This window comes from Ahaetulla prasina, chromosome 4 (genome assembly GCF_028640845.1).
Source record: "Ahaetulla prasina isolate Xishuangbanna chromosome 4, ASM2864084v1, whole genome shotgun sequence".
In the NCBI taxonomy this organism is placed as follows: Eukaryota; Metazoa; Chordata; class Lepidosauria; order Squamata; family Colubridae; genus Ahaetulla; species Ahaetulla prasina.
Genome location: NC_080542.1, coordinates 80,690,258 through 80,710,892, shown reverse-complemented (window position 1 = coordinate 80,710,892; position 20,635 = coordinate 80,690,258). Strand labels below are relative to the sequence as shown.

Genomic DNA, 20,635 nt, shown 5'->3' with positions numbered 1-20,635 from the left:
ATGGGGAATGGTCCCACATATTTGGGTCCAAGTTTTTTCGATTTCTGTGTAGTTTGCAAATATTTAGTGGACAAGAAAATTTTATCTCCTACTTGGTATTTTTTCTCAGGAGCTCTCTTTTTATCTGCTTGTTTCTTGTGTGCGAGATGTGCATCGTCTATTGCTTTGCGTGTAATTTTCCATGTACTTTGCAATTGCTCTATCCATTCAGCCAGTGATGGAAATGATGGTTTTTGTTCAGGGAGTTCAGGAATGGGGACAAATTCTTGACCTGAAGCCACTTTGAATGGGGTGAACCCAGTGCTGCTATGAACAGAATTATTGTAGGCTACTTCAGCAAAAGGTAGTAGGTCCTCCCAATTATCTTGTTGATAATTAATATAACATCGTAGATATTGTTCCAGTACCAAGTTTGAGCGTTCACAACCCCCATTAGTTTGAGGATGGTGGGAGGAGCTTAATCCTTGCGCGGAGCCTATCAGCTGCAAAAACTCCAAAATTTTGAAGTGAATCGTACCCCCCCACCCCCGTCTGAGATTATCCATTCCGGAACTTCATGGAGTCTATAGATGTGTTGCACAAACAGCTTTGCCAAAGTTTTTGAAGAAGATATTTTGGAACATAGGATGAAGTGCACTTGTTTGGAGAACAGGTCCGTAACTACCCAGATCATTGTATTGCCTCCACTTTCGGGTAACTCCACTATGAAATCCATGGATATTTCTTTCCATGGGATTTTGGCCAGGCTAATGTTTGAAGCAAATCAGGAGGCTTCCCTGGTGGTCTTTTAGCTGCTGCACAAACAGGGCAACTCACTATATAAGATTCAAGGTTCTTTTTAAGCCCTGGCCATCAAAATTGTCTTTTCAGGAGGTGTAAGGTTTTCACGAACCCAAAATGTCCAGCCAATTTAGCATCATGGCAGCGTAGAAGTATGACCTCCTTCAGAGATGCAGGGACGTACAACTTTGCCCCTACCCAAGCCAGTCCATTGCGAAGAGTATACTTGTGTGAATGAGCTAAGTACCAGTCGTCCTTGTTTAAGGCTTCCTTCAGCAACTTGGTGAGGTCATCCAGTAATGATGCATCAGTTTGTGCTTGGTTACAGGTAATTGCTAGGGCAGCTAGTTGTTGAACTGGGAGGGCGCGCCACTTCCTTGCGCGTACTATTGTACTGAAGTAAATGGGAAAGGGCCGTGGGTGGCTCAGGCTATAAGATAGCCTGTTATTAAACACAGCTGCTTGCAATTACTGCAGGCTCGAGTCCCACCAGGCCCAAGGTTGACTCAGCCTTCCATCCTTTATAAGGTAGGTAAAATGAGGACCCAGATTGTTGGGGGGGGGCAATGTTGACTTTGTATATAAATATACAAATAGGATGAGACTATTGCCTTACACAATGTAAGCCGCCCTGAGTCTTCGGAGAAGGGCGGGATATAAATGTAAAAAAAAAAAAAAAAAGGGTGTCAGCCAGGAAGTTCTTTCCCCCTGGAATGTATCGCAAGGAAAAGTTAAAACGGTTAAAGTACTGGGCCCATTGAGCTTGCTTTGGCGATAGTTTTCTGGGAGTTTTCAGGGCCTCTAAGTTTTTATGATCAGTCCACACTTCGAAAGGGTGTTCGGCTCCCTCCAATAATTGTCTCCATGTTTGGAGAGCCCAATGCACCGCAAAAGCTTTTTTCTCCGTACGCGCACGGTTGAAGCTCACCTTTCACATTGTTTTGGAGTAAAATAGCTCTGACTGCCACATCACTAGCATCTGCTTGAACCACGAATGGGGACTCCATGTCAGGGTGCTTGAGGACTGGCTCGGCGGCAACCAATGCTTTAACTTTTCAAAAGCGGCCTGACACTCCATTGACCATTCCAGTGGTAAGGAAGGTTTGGGCTTAGTAGTTCCTTTTTTTTTTTTAATTGAAAAAGTTAAATTTTCCCCCTCCCCCACCTTCCCCCCTCCCTCCAAAACCCCCTCCCCCCCGGAGCAAACACAAGGTATAGTTCATTAAACAAACAGTCATACATTAAATTTTTAAAATCTAACACAATTATAATCCTTCTCTCCCACATAACCTGACTTCTTCCATTAAAATCAAAAACAACATCCTTCATTCAAAGGCAATCCAAAATTTCTTAATCTGATATCTATTTTGAATATAATCAATCCAGTTCTTCCATTCATTTAAATATTTTCCTTGAGTACTGTCTTTCAAGAAGGCTGAAATTTTAGCCATCTCAGCCAAATTGGAAACTTTCAATATCCATTCTTCTATTGTGGGTAATTCTTTTTTCTTCCAATATTGTCCAATCAACAGTCTTGCTGCTGTTATTAAGTTCAAAATCAACTTAGTCTCAATCACTGTACAGTCCGTTGTTATTCCCAAAAGAAAAAATTGCGGTAGGAACTTTATCTTCTTCTTCAGAACATTCTGCATAATCCACCAGATTCTTATCCAGAAAGACTTAATTTTCTTACAAGTCCACCATACATGAAAATATGTAGCATCATCACAATTACATCTCCAACATTTCGCTTGCATATCTGGATACATACATGATAATTTCTTAGGATTTAAATGCCATCTATAAAACATCTTATAAAAATTTTCCCTTAAATTCTGCGCTTGCGTAAATTTAACATTTCTAACCCAAATTTTTTCCTATGTTTCCAACATTATTGGTTCTTGAATATTCTGTGCCCATTTTATCATACAATCCTTTATTAAATCTCTTTCAGAATCTATTTCTATCAACACAGTACACAATCTCTTTATATGCCCCTGGGTTTGATTTCTAATTTGTTTAACCAAATTTTCTTCATTTTGAATTTTCCAATTTTCTGATCTTCTTTCCATCTAGCCTTTAACTGTCCATATTGAAACCAAGTATAATTCCTCCCTTCTTCTTTTAAGGTATCCAAAGATTTTAATTGTAGATTTCCCCTCTCATTGTATAAAATATCTTTATAAGTAATCATTTCTTGTTCCTGTTCTATATTTATATTCTCTACTGCATGCCGAGGACTTGCCCATATGGGAATTTTATAATTTAACTTATAATAATATTTTTTCCAGACACGCAGAAGAGAAATTCTCAACACATGATTCTTAAAAGCTTTATCTACTTTCTTATCATACAATAAATATGCATGCCAACCATATAATAAATCATAACCTTGATCAAGTGGTGGTGATGCAGTATAGAATGATGGAAGGAGCTCTGAGAATTAGGGGCTTGAATGAGGAGAAAGGGGAAGATTTAAAAAAAATTTTATCAGAAGCTCTGGCTGAATTTATTGAACTTGATCCACAAGAGGTTGCTTATCAAGTTGACAAAATTAATAGAGTTAATTCCTGGATTGCTAGGCAGAAGAAACTTCCTAGAGACATTGTGGTTTATTTTTTGAAAAGAACAGTGAGGAATCAAATTTTGCAAGTTGCTTTTCAGAAAAACTTGAAAATAGGAGAACAGGAGCTGAAGGTTTTAAAAGAGATTCCTTCCAAGATGTTAAGGGATAGAAAGGACTTTACATTTTTTACACAAGAACTTAAGAAATACCAGATTCAATTTAGATGGGAGGTTCCAGTTGGTTTGACAGTGTATCATCAAAGAAGGAGATATCGTATTGATACAGTGCTTAAGGCCAAAGATTTTCTTTCTACCATGCTGAAACTTGAAGTAGAAATAATAGAAAAAAGAATTTAAGAGACTCAAATGGGTGTGGAAGCTGAGGTGATTCCAGTGATGTTACCATCTGAGGAACAACCACAAGAACAAAGACTGACGAGGGGAGCCCTTAAGCGTAAAGAAAAGGAGCAACAAACTCAAAGTAAAGTTCAGGATTCTGCTACAGAAGCGGTGGGAGGAGTACGGCCGAAGATATGGGAGGACGATCTTCAGCTGATCACTCAAAAGCTTCAGCAGGCCAGTAATGGCAAATAAAATCTTGATCTGGAATGTCAATGGTTTGAATTCAGCTCAGAAGAGAAGAAAAATATTTCATTATTTGAAACAATTTAAAAATGATGTGATTTGCTTACAAGAAACGCATATTAAACTATCAGATCAAAAGTACTTAATAAACTCAAAGTTAGGTAAACATTTTGTTGCTTCAGCTTTGGAGAAAAAACATGGCATAGTGGTTTATTTGAGAAAAGATATACCAGCCAAGTTAATAGAGGCAGATATTCACGGAAGATATATTGCTATTGAACTTACAATAGAAACAAAAAGGACCCTCTTGTTTGGTATATATGCACCCAATCAGCAACAAGAAAAGTTTTATAGAATGTTGTATGATAAGTTGATTCTATGGGATTATAAATCGTGTATTATATTGGGAGATTGGAATGGAGTAATAGATACACGAAAGGACAAGAGAATTTCTTCCAAGAAGATACCTGCACATGCAAAGCTGCCTAAATCCTTTTTTGACATGATAGAAGATTTCGAGTTGAGAGATGTATGGAGACTGCGGAATTTGGAGGAAAGAGACTATACTTTTTTCTCTGATAGGCATCAATCCTTCTCACGTATTGATTTTATTTTAATTTCTAATGATTTGCTTTTTAGGGTGAAGAAAACTAAGATATTTCCAAGATGTTTGTCTGATCATAGTCCTGTTTGGATGGAATTGCAATATGGAAACGAAGGTAGAAGAACTTGGAGATTAAATGAAAATTTGTTTAGATATCAGGATAATGTAAATCAATGTAAAAAGCAGATGAAAGAATTTTTTGATTATAATTTGAATAACGAAACATCGATAGAAATGATTTTGGACACCAGTAAAGCTTTTATGAGAGGTGTATTAATATATATTAATAATAGACAGAGAAATAAGCAACAAAGACAGCGTAGGTATCTAGAAGAGGAAATTTACAAGAAACAACAATTATTAATACATAACCCGCATTATCAAAAACTTAAAGATGCAATAAAGTTATTACAGAATCAATTTAATATGATAATGGCTGATTAGGTGGCAACAAATATACAATATGCCAAACATAATACTTTTTGTAATGCAAATAGACCTGGTAGGTGGTTAGCATACACCTTAAGGAAAAGACAAAAACAACGTACTATAGAAAAAATAGAATATAAAGGTAAAGAGAGATATCAACAGGATAAAATTAAAAAAGCTTTTTTAGAATATTATACAAATTTATATCTTAAAGATAATATATTGAACAGGAATATTGATAATTATTTGAAGGAATATAAGGTTAAAAATTTAACTTTAGAACAAATGGATGAACTGAATCGGCCTATAACCTCTGAAGAAATTATTTTGGTAATTAAACAATTAAAAATGGGGAAAACTCCTGGTACGGATGGGCTCACAGTTAGTTATTATAGGAATTTACAGGATGAGATGTTAGGTCCACTTAAGGAATTATTTAATCAGATACAATTAGGAGGGGGAATTCCCCCCTCATGGAGAACCTCTTTTATTTCATTGATACCAAAAGAGGAACAGGATTGTCCTAAACCTGGGAACTATAGGCCAATCTCACTTTTAAATAATGATTATAAGATTTTTGTTAAAATAATAGCTAATAGATTAATGTTGATCTTGCAGCAAAGAATTCATAATGATCAATCTGGATTTATAAAAGGGAGACAGATGAGGAATAATGTTAGGCAGATTGTTAATTTACTGGAGTATTTAGAGAAGAAAAATTTTATTCCAGCAGCATTTATCTTTCTCGATGCAGAGAAAGCTTTTGATCGACTGCATTGGGATTTTTTATTTAAATTAATAGAAAAGATGCAATTTGGAGATGGTTTTACAAGAATAATTAGGGCAATTTATGGAGAGCAAACAGCACAGATTATAATCAATGGTAACTTAACAGAACCTTTTAAGATTGCGAAAGGAACAAGACAGGGATGTCCTTTATCACCATTATTGTTTATTTTAACTCTAGGACCATTATTGGATAAAATACGAGAAATAAAGGAGATAGAGGGAATTAGAGTTAGACAACATGAATATAAGCTGAGAGCTTTTGCAGATGACCTGGTGATTACTTTAACAAACCCTATAAATTCTGGTAAATCTTTGTTGGAAATAATTTATCAATATGGGAAGATTTCAGGGTTTAAGGTAAATCAGAAAAAGACAAAAGTGATAATAAAAAATATGGCCAGACAACAGAAAGAAAAACTAGAGGAAATAACAGGATTTGAAATTGTAAAGAAGGTTAAATACTTAGGGGTCTATATTACATCGTCAAATGTGAAATTGTATAAGAATAACTATGAGGTTTTATGGCAAAAAGTTCAGAAGGAGTTGATTGTTTGGAAAAAATTGCAATTATCTTTGCTGGGGAGAATTGCTGCTATTAAAATGAATGTTTTACCTAGATTTTTATTCCTCTTTCAGATGATACCAATAATTAAGAAAGATAAGAATCTTGAGGAATGGCAGAAGGGAATTAACAAATTTATATGGGAAGGTAAAAAAGCTAGGGTTAAAATGAAAATAATTCAAGATTCTCGGGAAAGGGGAGGTTTAAAAATGCCCAATTTTAAATTATACTATGAAGCAGTTGCTCTCTCTGCAATAAGTGATTGGTTTAATTTAACGGAGGAAAGAATCTTGAATATAGAAGATTATGACTTGCTATATGGATGGCATGCATATTTAATTTATGACAAAAAAGTGGATAAGGCCTTTAAAAATCATGTGCTAAGAACTGCTCTTCTGCGTGTTTGGAAAAAATACTCTTATAAACTAAATTATAAGGTTCCTATATGGGCAAGTCCTAGACATACAATAGAGAATATAAATATAGAACAGAATCAGGAAATGATTACATATAAAGATCTTTTGTATACTGAAAGAGGTAATTTGCAATTAAAATCTCTGCACGTATTAAAAGAGGAAGGGAAAAATTATACTTGGTTTCAATATGAGCAACTATGTGCTAGATGGAAGGAAGATCAGAAAATTGGTATAGAGCAGAACGAGGGAAATTTGGTAAAGCAAATTAGAAATCAGTCTCAGGAGCATATAAAGAGATTGTATAATGTGTTACTTGAAATAGATTCTGAAAGGGACTTGGTAAAGGACTGTATGATAAAGTGGGCACAAAATTTTCAGGAGCCAATATTATTGGAAACGTGGGAAAAAAATTGGGTTAGAAATGTTAAATTCACGCAGACACAGAATCTGAGGGAAAATTTTTATAAAATGTTTTATAGATGGTATTTAGATCCTAAAAAATTATTGTGTATGTATCCAGATATGCAAGCAAAATGTTGGAGATGTAATTGTGATGACGCTACATATTTTCACATTTGGTGGACTTGTAAGGATATAAAGGCCTTTTGGATAAAAATTTGGTGGATCTTAGAAAATGTTTTGAAAAAGAAGATAAAGTTCCTGCCGCAATTTTTTTTGTTGGGAATTATTACGGATTGTACAGACTAAATTGATTTTAAATCTAATAACAGCAGCAAGATTACTAAGATGGCGCCGACGAAGGCTGCCTCGGTGAAATGCTCTCTAATTGTTTTTTTATTTCTAATTGTTCTCTGTGACTCACTACGGATTTCCTACTCACGAGACCATCTGCTAAAAATTAAGGAACATTTCTTTAAGGAGCAGCTTTCTTTAATTTCACCCCCGCCTGTCTTTACAAACACGGAAGAGATTCTAACACAGGAGGAGGCAATTCCCACGGAGCCATGGATTACTAAAAAAACCAAACGACGATCTGGGATCTTAATCAAGCTAAGAACTCAAACTCCTCTAATTTTCCTAACAAATATACGCTCACTTGCAAATAAGATGGATGAAATACTCCTCTTAAACAAATACTATTCTGATTTTCGCAATTCAGCAGTCCTATGCTTCTCTGAAACCTGGTTAAATGAATCAATTGAAAATAGCAGCCTGAACATTCCAGGATTTCAAATTCAACAATCAGACAGGATTCCAGAAACATCTGGTAAAAAGAAAGGAGGAGGCTTATGCCTATATATTAATTCAACCTGGTGTCAAGATTTTAACATAATTTACAAATTCTGTGACAACAATTTAGAGACTCTAATTATCAACTGCAAACCTTACTATTCGCCCCGTGAATTTTCCTCCTTTCTTCTAATTGCTGTTTATGTCCCACCACAAGCCTGTGTAAACGAGGCATTACGAACTCTAGCTGACCAAATCATGGAGGCTGAAGCCAAACACCCTAATTCACTGGCCATTGTTTTGGGAGATCTAAACAAGGCAAACTTAAGGAAAGAACTACCAAAATACTTTCAGCATGTCAATTGTCCCACCAGAGGCAAGAATACTCTAGACCACTGCTACACAACACTAAAAGATGCCTATCGGTCTTTACCACGTGCAGCTGTAGGACACTCTGATCATTGCATGATTCACCTTGTACCTGCTTACAGGCAAAGACTTAAAGCCATAAAACCAATAATTAAATCAGTGAAAACCTGGACGGAGGAATCAGAATTAAAGCTGCAGGCATGTTTTGACTGCACTGATTGGAATATTTTTAAAGATACCTCTGCAGACCTGGATGAACTCACAGATACTGTAACATCATATGTCAGCTTCTGTGAAGACCTATGTGTACCTACAAGGAACTTGCGAATACACAGTAATAACAAACCTTGGTTTACACCTAAACTTAAGCAGCTACGACATTCCAAAGAGGAAGCCTACAGAAAAGGTGATAAAATGCTGTACAATCAGGCCAGAAATGCACTAACAAGGAGATAAGAGCAGCAAAAGAAGCTACTCTGAAAAGCTAAAGAATCAATTTTCAGCAAATGAACCAGCAAACATGTGGAAAACTCTTAAAAATATCACCGGCTATGGCAAACCTCCTTCCCAGGCTGAAGGTAATCAACAACTGGCAGATGACCTGAATGAGTTTTACTGCAGGTTTGAAAGGAAACTACAGCCACCTATCTCCACAACCCGCATCTCAGACACACCAACAACAGCCAAGCCTCCTACAACTGACCCCATTTCATTGGGTTCACAACCCCTAGAGATCACAGAAAAGGAAGTGCTGGACCTATTTCACAGACAAAAGCCAGGAAAAGCTCCAGGCCCAGACAAGATAACTCCTTCTTGCTTAAAAGTCTGTGCTGACCAATTGGCCCCCATCTTCACCCATATTTTCAATAAATCACTAGAGATGTGCTATGTTCCTTCTTGCTTCAAACGCTCTACCATCATCCCAGTGCCGAAGAAGCCCACCATCAAGGAACTGAATGACTACAGACCAGTTGCTCTAACATCTGTAGTCATGAAAACCTTTGAAAGGCTAGTGCTTTCCTACCTGAAAACCATCACGAATCCGCTCTTAGACCCGTTGCAATTTGCATACCGAGCAAATAGATCAACAGATGATGCTGTTAATATGGCTCTGCACTACATCCTACAACATCTTGAGTCTCCAAAGACCTATGCAAGGGTCCTTTTTGTAGACTTTAGTTCAGCATTCAATACCATCATTCCAGACATTCTTCTAACTAAGCTAAACCAGCTACAGGTACGGAACAGACTTGTAAGTGGATCACAAGCTTCTAACAAACAGGAAGCAGCAGGTGAAGCTAAGCAAGATCACATCAAATACCTGTACAATTAGCACAGGGGCCCCCAAGGCTGTGTGCTCTCCCACTTCTCTTCTCTCTGTATACCAATGACTGCATCTCCAATGATCCATTTGTTAAGCTACTGAAGTTCGCAGATGACACAACAGTGATTGGTCTCATTCGAGACAATGACGAATCCATATAGACGAGAGGTCGAACGACTAGCCTTGTGGTGCAACCAAAACAATCTGGAACTGAACACACTCAAAACCGTAGAAATGGTGGTAGACTTTAGGAAAACCCTTCCATACTTCCACCTCTCACAATACTTGACAACACAGTATCAACAGTAGAAACCTTCAAATTTCTGGGTTCTATCATATCGCAAAGATCTCAAATGGACAGCTAACATCAAAAACATCATTAAAAAAGGACAACAAAGAATGTTCTTTCTGCGCCAACTCAGTAAGCTCAACTGCCCAAGGAGCTGCTGATCCAATTCTACAGAGGAATTATTGAGTCTGTCATTTGTACCTCTATAACTGTCTGGTTCAGTTCTGCAACCCAACAAGAAAAACACAGACTTCAGAGGATAATTAGAACTGCAGAAAAAATAATTGCTACCAACTTGCCTTCCATTGAGGACCTGTATACTGCACGAATCAAGAAGAGGGCCGTGAAAATATTTGCAGATCCCTCGCATCCTGGACATAAACTGTTTCAACTCCTACGCTCAAAACGACGCTATAGAGCACTGCACACCAGAACAACTAGACACAAGAACAGTTTTTTCCCGAAGGCCATCACTCTGCTAAACAAATAATTCCCTCAACACTGTCAGACTATTTACTGAATCTGCACTACTATTAATCGTTTCATAGTTCCCATCACCAATCTCTTTCTACTTATGACTGTATGACTATAACTTGTTGCTGGCAATCCTTATGATTTATATTGATATATTGATCATCAATTGTGTTGTAAATGTTGTACCTTGATGAACGTATCTTTTCTTTTATGTACACTGAGAGCATATGCACCAAGACAAATTCCTTGTGTGTCCAATCACACTTGGCCAATAAATTCTATTCTATTCTATTCTATTCTATTCTAATAGGACAATACTGGAAGAAAAAAGAAGTACCTACAATAGAAGAATGGATATTGAAGGTTGCCAATTTGGCTGAGATGGCGAAGATATCAGCCTTTTTGAAAGACAATACGCAAGAAAGATACTTAAAGGAATGGAAAAAATGGATTGACTATATTCAACGTAGATATCAGACTAAGAGTTATCAGACTGTTTTTGAATGATTATGATGTATTATTTTTGATTGTTTTCAGGGGAAGTTAGGAATTGATGATTGTAGGGGTATAATTAAGTTGGGATGAAATTTTTTTAGCATATGTTTGTTTTATTTTTAACTATACCTTGTGTTCGTTCCGGGAAGTCGGGGGAGGGAGGGGGGTTGTGAAGGAGGGGAGAGGAGGGGGGGAAAGGGGGGGAAATTTTGTAAAACTTTTTGAGTAAAAAAAATAAAATAAAACAAGCATATGTTTGTTTTATTTTTAACTATACCTTGTGTTCGTTCCGGGAAGTCGGGGGGGGGAGGGGGTTGTGAAGGGAGGGGGAGAGGAGGGGGGGAAGGGGGGAAAAATTTTGTAAAACTTTTTGAGTAAAAAAAAAAAATCATAACCTTCAAAACCCTTTCCTCCATCAAATTAAATCAATCACTTATTACCGAAAGAACAACTGCTTCATAATACAGTTTTAAATTAGGCATTTTTAATCCTCCTCTTTCCCGTGTATCTTGCATTATTTTCATTTTGACTCTCGCTTTTTTCCCTTCCCATATAAATTTATTAATTCCAATCTGCCATTCTTCCAAATTTTTGTCTTTCTTAATTATTGGTATCATCTGAAACAAGAACAAGAATTTAGGCAAAACATTCATTTTTATAGCTGCTATTCTCCCTAACAAAGATAATTGTAATTTTTTCCAAGTATTCATTTCCTTCTGAATTTTTTTCCATAACACATCATAATTATTCTTATACAATTTTACATTTGATGAAGTAAGAAAGACTCCTAAATATTTAACCTTTTTTACAATTTCAAATCCTGTTATTTCCTCTAGTTTTTCTTTCTGGTTCTTAATCATATTTTTGGTTAACACTTTTGTTTTATTTTGATTCACTTTAAACCCTGAGACCCTTCCATATTGATTAATTACTTCCAACAAATATACACTTGAATTTATAGGCTGAGTCAACATAACAACCAAATCATCTGCAAATGCTCTAACTTTGTATTCATGTCTTCTAATTCTAATACCCTCTATCTCCTTGACTCTCTTATCTTATCCAATAAAGGTTCCAAAGACAAAATAAACAATAAAGGTGATAAAGGACACCCCTGCCTTGTTCCTTTCGCAATTTTAAAACTATCTGTCAAACTACCATTAATTATTATCTGAGCTGTTTGCTCTCCATAAATTGCCCTAAGTATTCGTATAAAACCATTTCCAAATTGCATTTTGTCTGTTAATTTAAATAAAAATTCCCAATGCAAACGATCAAAAGCTTTCTCTGCATCCAAGAATATAAACGCTGCCGGAATCTGATTTTTCTTTTCCAAATATTCCAATAAATTCACTATCTGCCTAACGTTATTCCTCATTTGTCTCCCTTTTATAAAACCAGACTGGTCAGTATGAATCCTTTGTTGTACAATTTCCATTAACCTATTTGCCATTATTTTCGCAAAAATCTTATAATCATTATTCAAGAGTGAAATTGGTCTATAATTCCCAGGCTTAGTACAATCCTGATCCTCTTTTGGTATCAATGAAATAAAAGTAGTCCTCCATGATGGTGGCACTCCTCCTCCCATCAGTATCTGATTAAATAACTCCATCAGTGGACCAACTATCTCATCCTGTAACTTTTTATAATATATTGCTGTAAGTCCATTTGTGCCCGGGGATTTCCATATTTTTAATTGTTTTATTACCAAAATAATTTCCTCAGAAGTTATAGGCCGATTCAACTCCTCCCTTTGTTCATTAGTTAAACCTTTAACTTTATATTCTTTCAAATATTTATCAATATCCATATTCAATATTGTATCTCTGGCATATAAATTTGTATAATATTCCAAGAAAGCTTTTTTAATTTTATTCTGTTGAAATCGCACTTTACCCTTGTATTCAATTCTTTCAATAGTACATGCTTTCTGTCTTTTCCTTAACATATAAGCCAACCACCTCCCTGATTTATTGGCATTACAAAAAGTATTATGTTTAGCGTATTGTATATTGGTTGCCACCTGATCTGCCATTAACATATTAAATTGACTCTGTAATATCTTTATCGCCTCAGTAGTTTTTAAATCATGTGGATTATATACCAATAATTGTTGTTTCCTCTGAATTTCCTCTTCTAAATCCCTACGCTGTTTTTGTAATTTTCTCCTCTGTCTACTATTAATATATATCAAATTTCCTCTCATAAAGGCCTTGCTAGCGTCCCACACCATTTCTATCGAAGTTCCCTTACCCAAATTATAATCAAAAAATTCTTTCATTTGTTTTTTACATTGATTTACATTATCCTCATATCTAAACAAATTTTCATTTATTCTCCATGATCTTCTTCCACCTTCATATTGCAACTCCATCCATACCGGACTATGATCAGTTAAACACCTTGGAAATATCTTTGTTTTCCTAACCCTAGAAAGCAAATCATTGGTAATTAATATAAAATCAATACGTGAAAAAGATTGATGCCTATCTGAAAACTAAGTATAATCTCTATCATCAAAAATTCTGCCTTCTCCATATATCTTTCAACTCAAAATCTTCCATCAAATCAAAAAAAGATTTAGGCAGTTTTGCATGCATAGGAATTTTCTTAGAAAGAGTTCTTTTATCTTTTCTAATGTCCATTACACCATTCCAATCCCCTAATATAATAAATGTTTTATAGTCCCAAAGAGTCAATTTTTCATGTAACAGTTTATAAAATTTTTCTTGTTGTTGATTAGGTGCATATATGCCAATCACAAGTATCTTTCTTCCTTCTAAAATCAATTCAATAGCAATATATCTTCCTTGAATGTCCGTTTCAATTAATTTAGCTGATATATTTTTCTTCAAATATATAACTATACCATTTTTCTTATTCGAGCAGAAGAAACAAAATGTTTACCTAATTTCGAATTAATCAAATATTTCTGATCTGATAATTTTATATGTGTCTCTTGCAAACATATCACATCATTTTTAAATTGTTTCAAATAATGGAATATTTTTCTTCTTTTCTGTGCTGAATTTAAACCATTAACATTCCATGTCAAAAATTTATTTGCCATCACTGGCCTCTTGAAGCTTCTGAGCAATTAGCTGAAGACTCTCACTCTTCGGCTTGGCTCCTCCCACAGCTTCAGTAGTAGAATCCCATTCCTGTCTTTGAAGTCGTTCCTCTATCTCCTTACGCCTAATAGCTCCCCTTGTCACTCTTTGTTCTTGAGGTTGTTCTTGAGGTACTGACATCACAGGTGCAGTTTCAACTTCCCCACTCTGTTTCTCTTGAAGACTTTTATCCACTGTTTCTACATCCACTTTCAATACATTAAAAAGAAAATCTTTTGCTTTCAACTCAGTATCAATTCGATATCTCCTGCCTTGAAAAAATACTGTTAAGCCAATTGGAACCTCCCATCTATATTGAAGTAGTAGTTCCTTTTGTTTTGAGGAGATTGGTGATTGGCAGGGCAATGTCAGCAAACAAGGGAATGAACTGGCAATAGAAGTTAGCAAATCCCAGGAAACCTTGTAACTGTTTGCAGGTGCGAAGGAGTGCCCAGTCTAGAACTGCCTGGACTTTTTCGGGATCCATCTCCAAGCCCTCAGAGGAAATACGGTATCCCAGGTAATCAATTTTCGTTTGATGAAATTCACATTTAGACAATTTTGCATAAAGCTCAGCGGCCAGTAATTTTTTGAGTACTGTTCTTACTAGCTTCACATGCTCCTCCATGGTCTCCGTGTAGATAAGTATGTCATTAAGATAAACAAGAACCCCTTTAAACAAATGTTCATGGAGCACTTCATTTATTAGTTGCATGAAAATGGCAGGGACCCCTTGCAATCTAAAAGGAAGAACTTGGAATTGGAAACAACCAAGGGGACAATTGAACACCGTTTTCCATTCATCCCCTTCTTTTATGCGCGCTCTGTAATACGCTTCATATAAGTCCAGTTTGGTGAAAAATTTCCTTTGGCTAAGTGGGCAAGCATATCCTTCATGAGAGGCATGGGGTACACATTCTCCACACACACACAATTTAAATTTCTATGGTCGACTATTAAGCGACAAGTGCCATCTTTCTTTTCCCAGAATAATGACTGGCGCTGCAACCCAAGGCCTGGCCGGTTGAATGAATCCTCGCTCCAAATTTTTATCTATAAAGTTTTGCAATTCTCCCAATTCTTTTTGGGTCATGGGGTATGATTTCAGTTTTGGGAGTTTCACCCCTGGAAGGATGTCTATAGCACAGTCTGTAGGCCTATGGGAAAGTAGCACGTCAGAGGCCTTTTCACTATCACCTCTTGTGGGTCCCAGTACTCTTTAGGAATTTTTTCCTCCCCCTCCAGCAGTTCAAACATTGACCCCAGTATCTCAGTGGAATCGGGGTCAGAGAGTTTTAAAGTTATCTTCTCCTTCTTTTGCACCCTTGTGCGGAGTCGCAACACCCCCATTCTCCAGTTTATTTTCGGGTTCCATTTCCGGAGCCACGAGAGACCCACTACAAGTGGCTGGTCCATCCCTGGGGCCACAATAAAGTTTATGATTTCTCGGTGGTCTCCTATGATCATCTCTATGGGTTCTGTCACAAAGTGGGCTGGGCCTCCCCCCACCACCGACCCATCTAGCTGGCAAAAAGCTATGGGCCTGCTCAATGTTTTTAGCTTTAGTTCCATTTTCTCCACCACTTCAGGGCTGATGATACATCGGGTACATCCAGAGTCTAAGAAGGCTAACATTTCCCCCTGCATTCCGGAGGATGGGATGCACAGTTTTACTGGAACGATAAGGGGGCCCCCTTTCCAACTCACCAAGAGATCCTCATCTGATTCCGAAGATGGCTCGCTGTCATCTGACCCGGAAGGAGTCCCTAGTTCCTCCTTGATGGTAGTAGAGTTCTTGGCGACATCCGCTCCCCTCTTTGTGACCTCTCGCATTTTAGTTTCTGCCTGCACCGTTGCTTTTTTGCCACTAGGGGTTGTCTTTGGCACCAGCTTTGCGCAACAATCAGCTGCTCAGTGGCCTTCCTTTCCACATCTGAAACAGCCCATGGTTTTCTTCTTTTCAGCTTCCGCTGCAGCAGAATCCTTGGGCGGTTCTCTCTGGAACTGAGTTGGGATCTGCTTCCAAGCGCAATCACTTCGCAGGCAGTCCTTGGCTACGTCAATCTCAATTTCTGCTGCCAGGGTGTACCAGCCATGCAGGGTAGTCGGGGACACTCGGGCTCTGCACAACTTATATAAATCCCCATTTAGGCCATCTTTGTATATGTCCAAAAGAGCCACTTCCGACCACCCTCTCATGAGAGGTACCAGATCGCTGAACTCTTGGTTGTAGTCAGCCACTGGTCTCCTCCCTTGTCTGATGGACCTCATGCAAATCTTGGCTTTCTGCTCTGCCAAGGGATCCTCAAACCTCATTCTCAGGGCTGCCATAAAATGATGGTAGTTCCTCAAGAGAGGGGAATTCTTTTGTTACAAAGACATGTACCGGGAAGCTGCCCTTCCAGTCAAGACTTGGGTCACGCTTCTCACTTTAGAGGTTTCTGACAAATAATCTTCACCTCATTCCTGCATGTGGCTGTCCACCATAGCCTGGAATAACCCTAATTCCTTAGGGTCCCCATCAAACTTCCCGGGAATTGAGGGAATTTTAGGTTTTTTTCCTTCTGCAAGGCAACATCTGTCCAGCAGGGGTCCCCTGGCCTCTATCAAAATCTGCAGCCCCTGGAGAACGCAGCTCAGGCTCTCGTTCCTCCAGAATTTCTCTGCTGTATGCCGCTCCCCCGGTGGCTGTCAAAAATTCTGTTTCCACTTCTTCCCCCTCCCTCCAGAGATTCTGGGTGGGGACCTCATACCTTTCATGGTCTGCCTGTCGCTCTATCACCTCACGATACAGTCTGACGGCTTCTGTGATTTGTAACTCAACCTTAATTAACTGTTCACATTGCCAATCTGAGAGTTTCTTTTTCTGCTTACATTTTGTAACTCCGGATTGTAGCTCCCCCGGGTCTGGAAGTTTTCCAAAATCCAGTTTGGCCTTCTCCCATCTCTCCTCTATTTGTAGTTTCTCCAGCCACTCTGCAGAAATTCCTGGATACTTGGGAGGGCATGATGTGGCTGCCAAGCCTGCTCCCATCTCCTCCGGCTCATCTTCTGGGATTGGCTTTCTCCCCAGAAAAGATTCCTTATCAGCTCCTCTGGAATAGTCCTGGGATGAGATGTCTGCCAGCTGTTCATTATCAGCTCCGCATTCATGCTTCGACATCGTTGTTAAGAAAAAGTTTTCAGTCCCCTAGGTTGTGATCCTGGATGACTGATTTTTGTGAGTTCTGGCTTAATGTCAGCTTGCCTCAGGTCAATGTTTAAGAAAATAGACCCAACTCCATCATTTTGAAGAGATTGGTAATTTTTACTAAACAGGTCAGATTGCAAACAAAGCTAAGCCAGAACTGAAAGTATACTAAAAAGACAGATGTCATATCCTCTCCTGAACCCTCCTCCCACTAGAGTTCAAACAGTCATAATCCAATGTCGTCTTCCTCCTTGGCCACGCGTAGTTTTATTTCCGATATTCTCCCTCTGTCAATCTTCTGGATGGAATGCGAAGCAGGCAACTCCCATTACATTAACGCGCCAAATCAGTTCAAACGTCTGTTTGAAAGTATCTCCCCCCCACACATGCAATGTCAGCTGAACCCTGGCAACAGTACAAACCTCCCCCCTCCTCCATAAATCATGTAAGACATTCAGTAAGAAGAAAACCTTTAATGAAGTAATAAAACAGTAAAACAGTCTAGTAGGTGAAATACACTTAAATAAAGCGGAGGCTGACACATTTCATTACTTAACTAGTTAAATTCTTATTTGTTTTACAGTGATACTTGTAAACACTGAAACAGTCTATGACATTCACAAAGACAAACTGAAGCTCAAGAAACCAGTATTTCTGCATTGCTTTGCGTGTAAGCAGACGGTAAAAATTTTGGAAGCAAAACATTAAACAATTCTTCCTGATATAACTTGGTAGTTATCAAATTTAATGTCTTTGCATGGTGATTGAAAAGAACTAGATTGTAAGGTCTCTGGTTCAAGTAATTCAGTGGCTAATGTGGCCGGGGCATCCCCTGCAATGGACCCATCAAGTTGGCAGAACGAGACTGGGGTTTTTCATGGCCTTAGTTGAAAGCCTAGTTCCCTGACCAGAGTTAAACTTACTAGGTTTCTTGTGCACCCCAAATCTAGCAACTTTTCTCCCTGTTACCAGAATTAACAGTTCTATAGGGGTTGTAAAGGTTTGACGACCCCACTCACTAAAGGATCTTTGTAATCGCTCTCCGACTGACTGGGTTCCTCTACCAGAGGGCTCAGAATTCCTCGTACCATAGTTGATTTGGGAGGGAACTCAATGACTGTGTGAGTCTTCAGAGCAATATCTTTGGAACATGGTGGTGGCTTTGAGAGTTTCCTCCAGGGGTTGGTTCCAAAATTTTTTACTACCGGTTCTGTGGGCATGGCTTATTTGGTGGGCATGGCTTGATGGTCATGTAACTGAGTGGGCGTGGCCAACTTGAAGTTACTCAGGGCAAGGTGGGGCTGCACTTTGCTGTGAGTGACATCAAGTTGGCCACACCCACTCAGTCACATGACCAATGCTGCAGAGACAGGGCGATTTCTCCCAGGGGACAGCCAGAGCTTTGCCACCTCCTCTTTTCCTCAGAGAAGCTGCCTCCAAGTCCTTGCGAAGGGACACACACACACACACACACACACACCACACCACAGCACAATAGACTCACACACAATGTAAAAGCAGCTGCACTTCGCCCAAAATGGGCCCTGCAACAACAGGAACCTCACACAGCCACAAAAAGCTCAAAAACCAACTTTCACATTTTACACACACACAACACAACTGACTCATACACGCACACACACACGCACACACACACACACACACACACACAAAATGCCACATACAGCTTTGTGAGATTTTGAGTTTTTGTGTAGTTAGAGAGAAACACTACAGAAACACACTAAATCTCAGAAAGCTGCACAAATATTTTATTTTATTATTTTATTTTATTTATATTTTTTAGATCAGGAATCTCCAACCTTAGTAACTTTAAGGTTTGTGGACTTCAATTCCCAGAGTTCCTCAGCCAGCAAAGCAGACAGATTGAGTTGTTCAATCTGGATGGATTGCAGGCAGGCAGGCAGATTCAGTTGCTAGCTGATGCAACTGATTGCAGAAGCCAAAGGAAAGCGAGCAGTAAATAATTAGGTAAGTGAGGAGGGGGCCGGAGGAAAGATTTTAAAAGGCTTCTCTGACAATACCAGCTGAAGTTGCTTAATTGCAGCCCAGAAGCTCTTCATTCAGCTGGGATTGCCAGAGGAGCCTTTTAAAACCTTTTGTTTAACAACCTCTTCAGCCGAAGAGGTTGTTGAAAAAAACTTTTAAAGGGTTCTGATGATCCCTGCTCAGCCACACGATCATCAGAGGTTTTTTTTTCACTTTTAAAAGCCTTTTTTTTTGGCTGAAGAAAAGAGGCTTTTAAAAGTAAAAAAAAAAAACCTCTGATGATCGGGGAACTGATTCAGGGGCATGGCCAGCCAGCCATTACTACCACTTCTCCGAACGCCAGCAGATTTTTACTACCAGCTCTCCAGAACCAGAGTGAACTGGGAGCAACCCACCACTGTTTCCCTCTGATCTGCTTCTCTCCCTTTCGGATGAACATTCTCACACAGCACTCATTTGCGCAGTGACCTTCCTTCCCACAATGGAAGCAGGCATCTGAGTATGGCGGGGCAGAGTGAGGCTTCATTTCCTCCCTTCTCCCTTCTGGTGGGGATCTCTTCCAGGAGCAGTTTATGTGGTACTGGTTCTGAGCTTGGTCGATTTCTTCTTCCTCAGTCAAGACACACCAGCTGTACAGGTGGACTGGGGCAATGCAGGCATTGTACAGGTCACTGTTTAAGCCACCTTTGAACCAACTCACGAGTATTTACTCTGGCCAATATACATGGCAAGCCAGATCACTAAATTTTTTGATGTACTCAGTGAATGAACAGCATCCCTAGACTTGCGGTCAGCTAGGGGGTCCTCAAATCTCCATCTCAGGCAGGGGTTGGGGATCCTTTTTGTTCATCGGTAGTCCCCTTTTGTACTCCTAACTGGCCTGAAGCACAAGCCTGGGCATCCTGGATCTGCATGCCATGGATGACCTCCCTCATGAGCTTCATGGCTTCCCTCAGAAGTTGGTTGGGCCAGTCTGCGTTCCTTTCAGTTCATCATTGTTGTAAAGGTCTCCCATCTCCTGCTTCCAACTATGTCATTGACTCCCATGGGTGAGGGAGACATATTTGATTCTGCCACCCTAGCCTTCCATCTTCCCACCATCAATGGACCACTTCAGTTTGGCAGCGGCACTTGAGGCAATGATCTCCTTGACCCAGGCATTGAGGGCCCCAATTGAGATTTGTGGGGGGTTCTCCCCCAGTCTTCAGCCTCTTTGTCATCACTGCCCTGGGCAGACATGGTGTGCACAGTTCCCATGGTAGGGCTGTTAACTCTCTGGGTTGACCAGTTTGCAGTTCTTGCCTAATGTAAAGTCTTGCTTCTCCAATCTTCCCAAAGAAAGCAGGACTCTTAAAATTGCAGTTGTTCCAAAAGGAGCTTTTATTGAAAGGTTTGTGATAACAAGCTATCTAGGCAAGAACTGAAGCTTCTCACTTAAAACCAGCTATTTAAA

The 20,635-nt window shown here is 38.9% G+C and overlaps 1 protein-coding gene across 1 annotated transcript in view; it reads left to right on the top strand.

Annotated features, from left to right (window-relative positions):
- LOC131198440 (transmembrane channel-like protein 2) overlaps positions 1-20,635 on the top strand; it is a 286,411-nt gene that overhangs the window by 91,195 nt on the left and 174,581 nt on the right. Inside the window, exon 2 of the mRNA XM_058183084.1 lies at positions 4,570-4,649. Coding sequence (XP_058039067.1) covers positions 4,625-4,649 — 25 coding nt within the window. The 5' untranslated portion in view covers positions 4,570-4,624. The remainder of the gene's footprint in view (positions 1-4,569; positions 4,650-20,635) is intronic.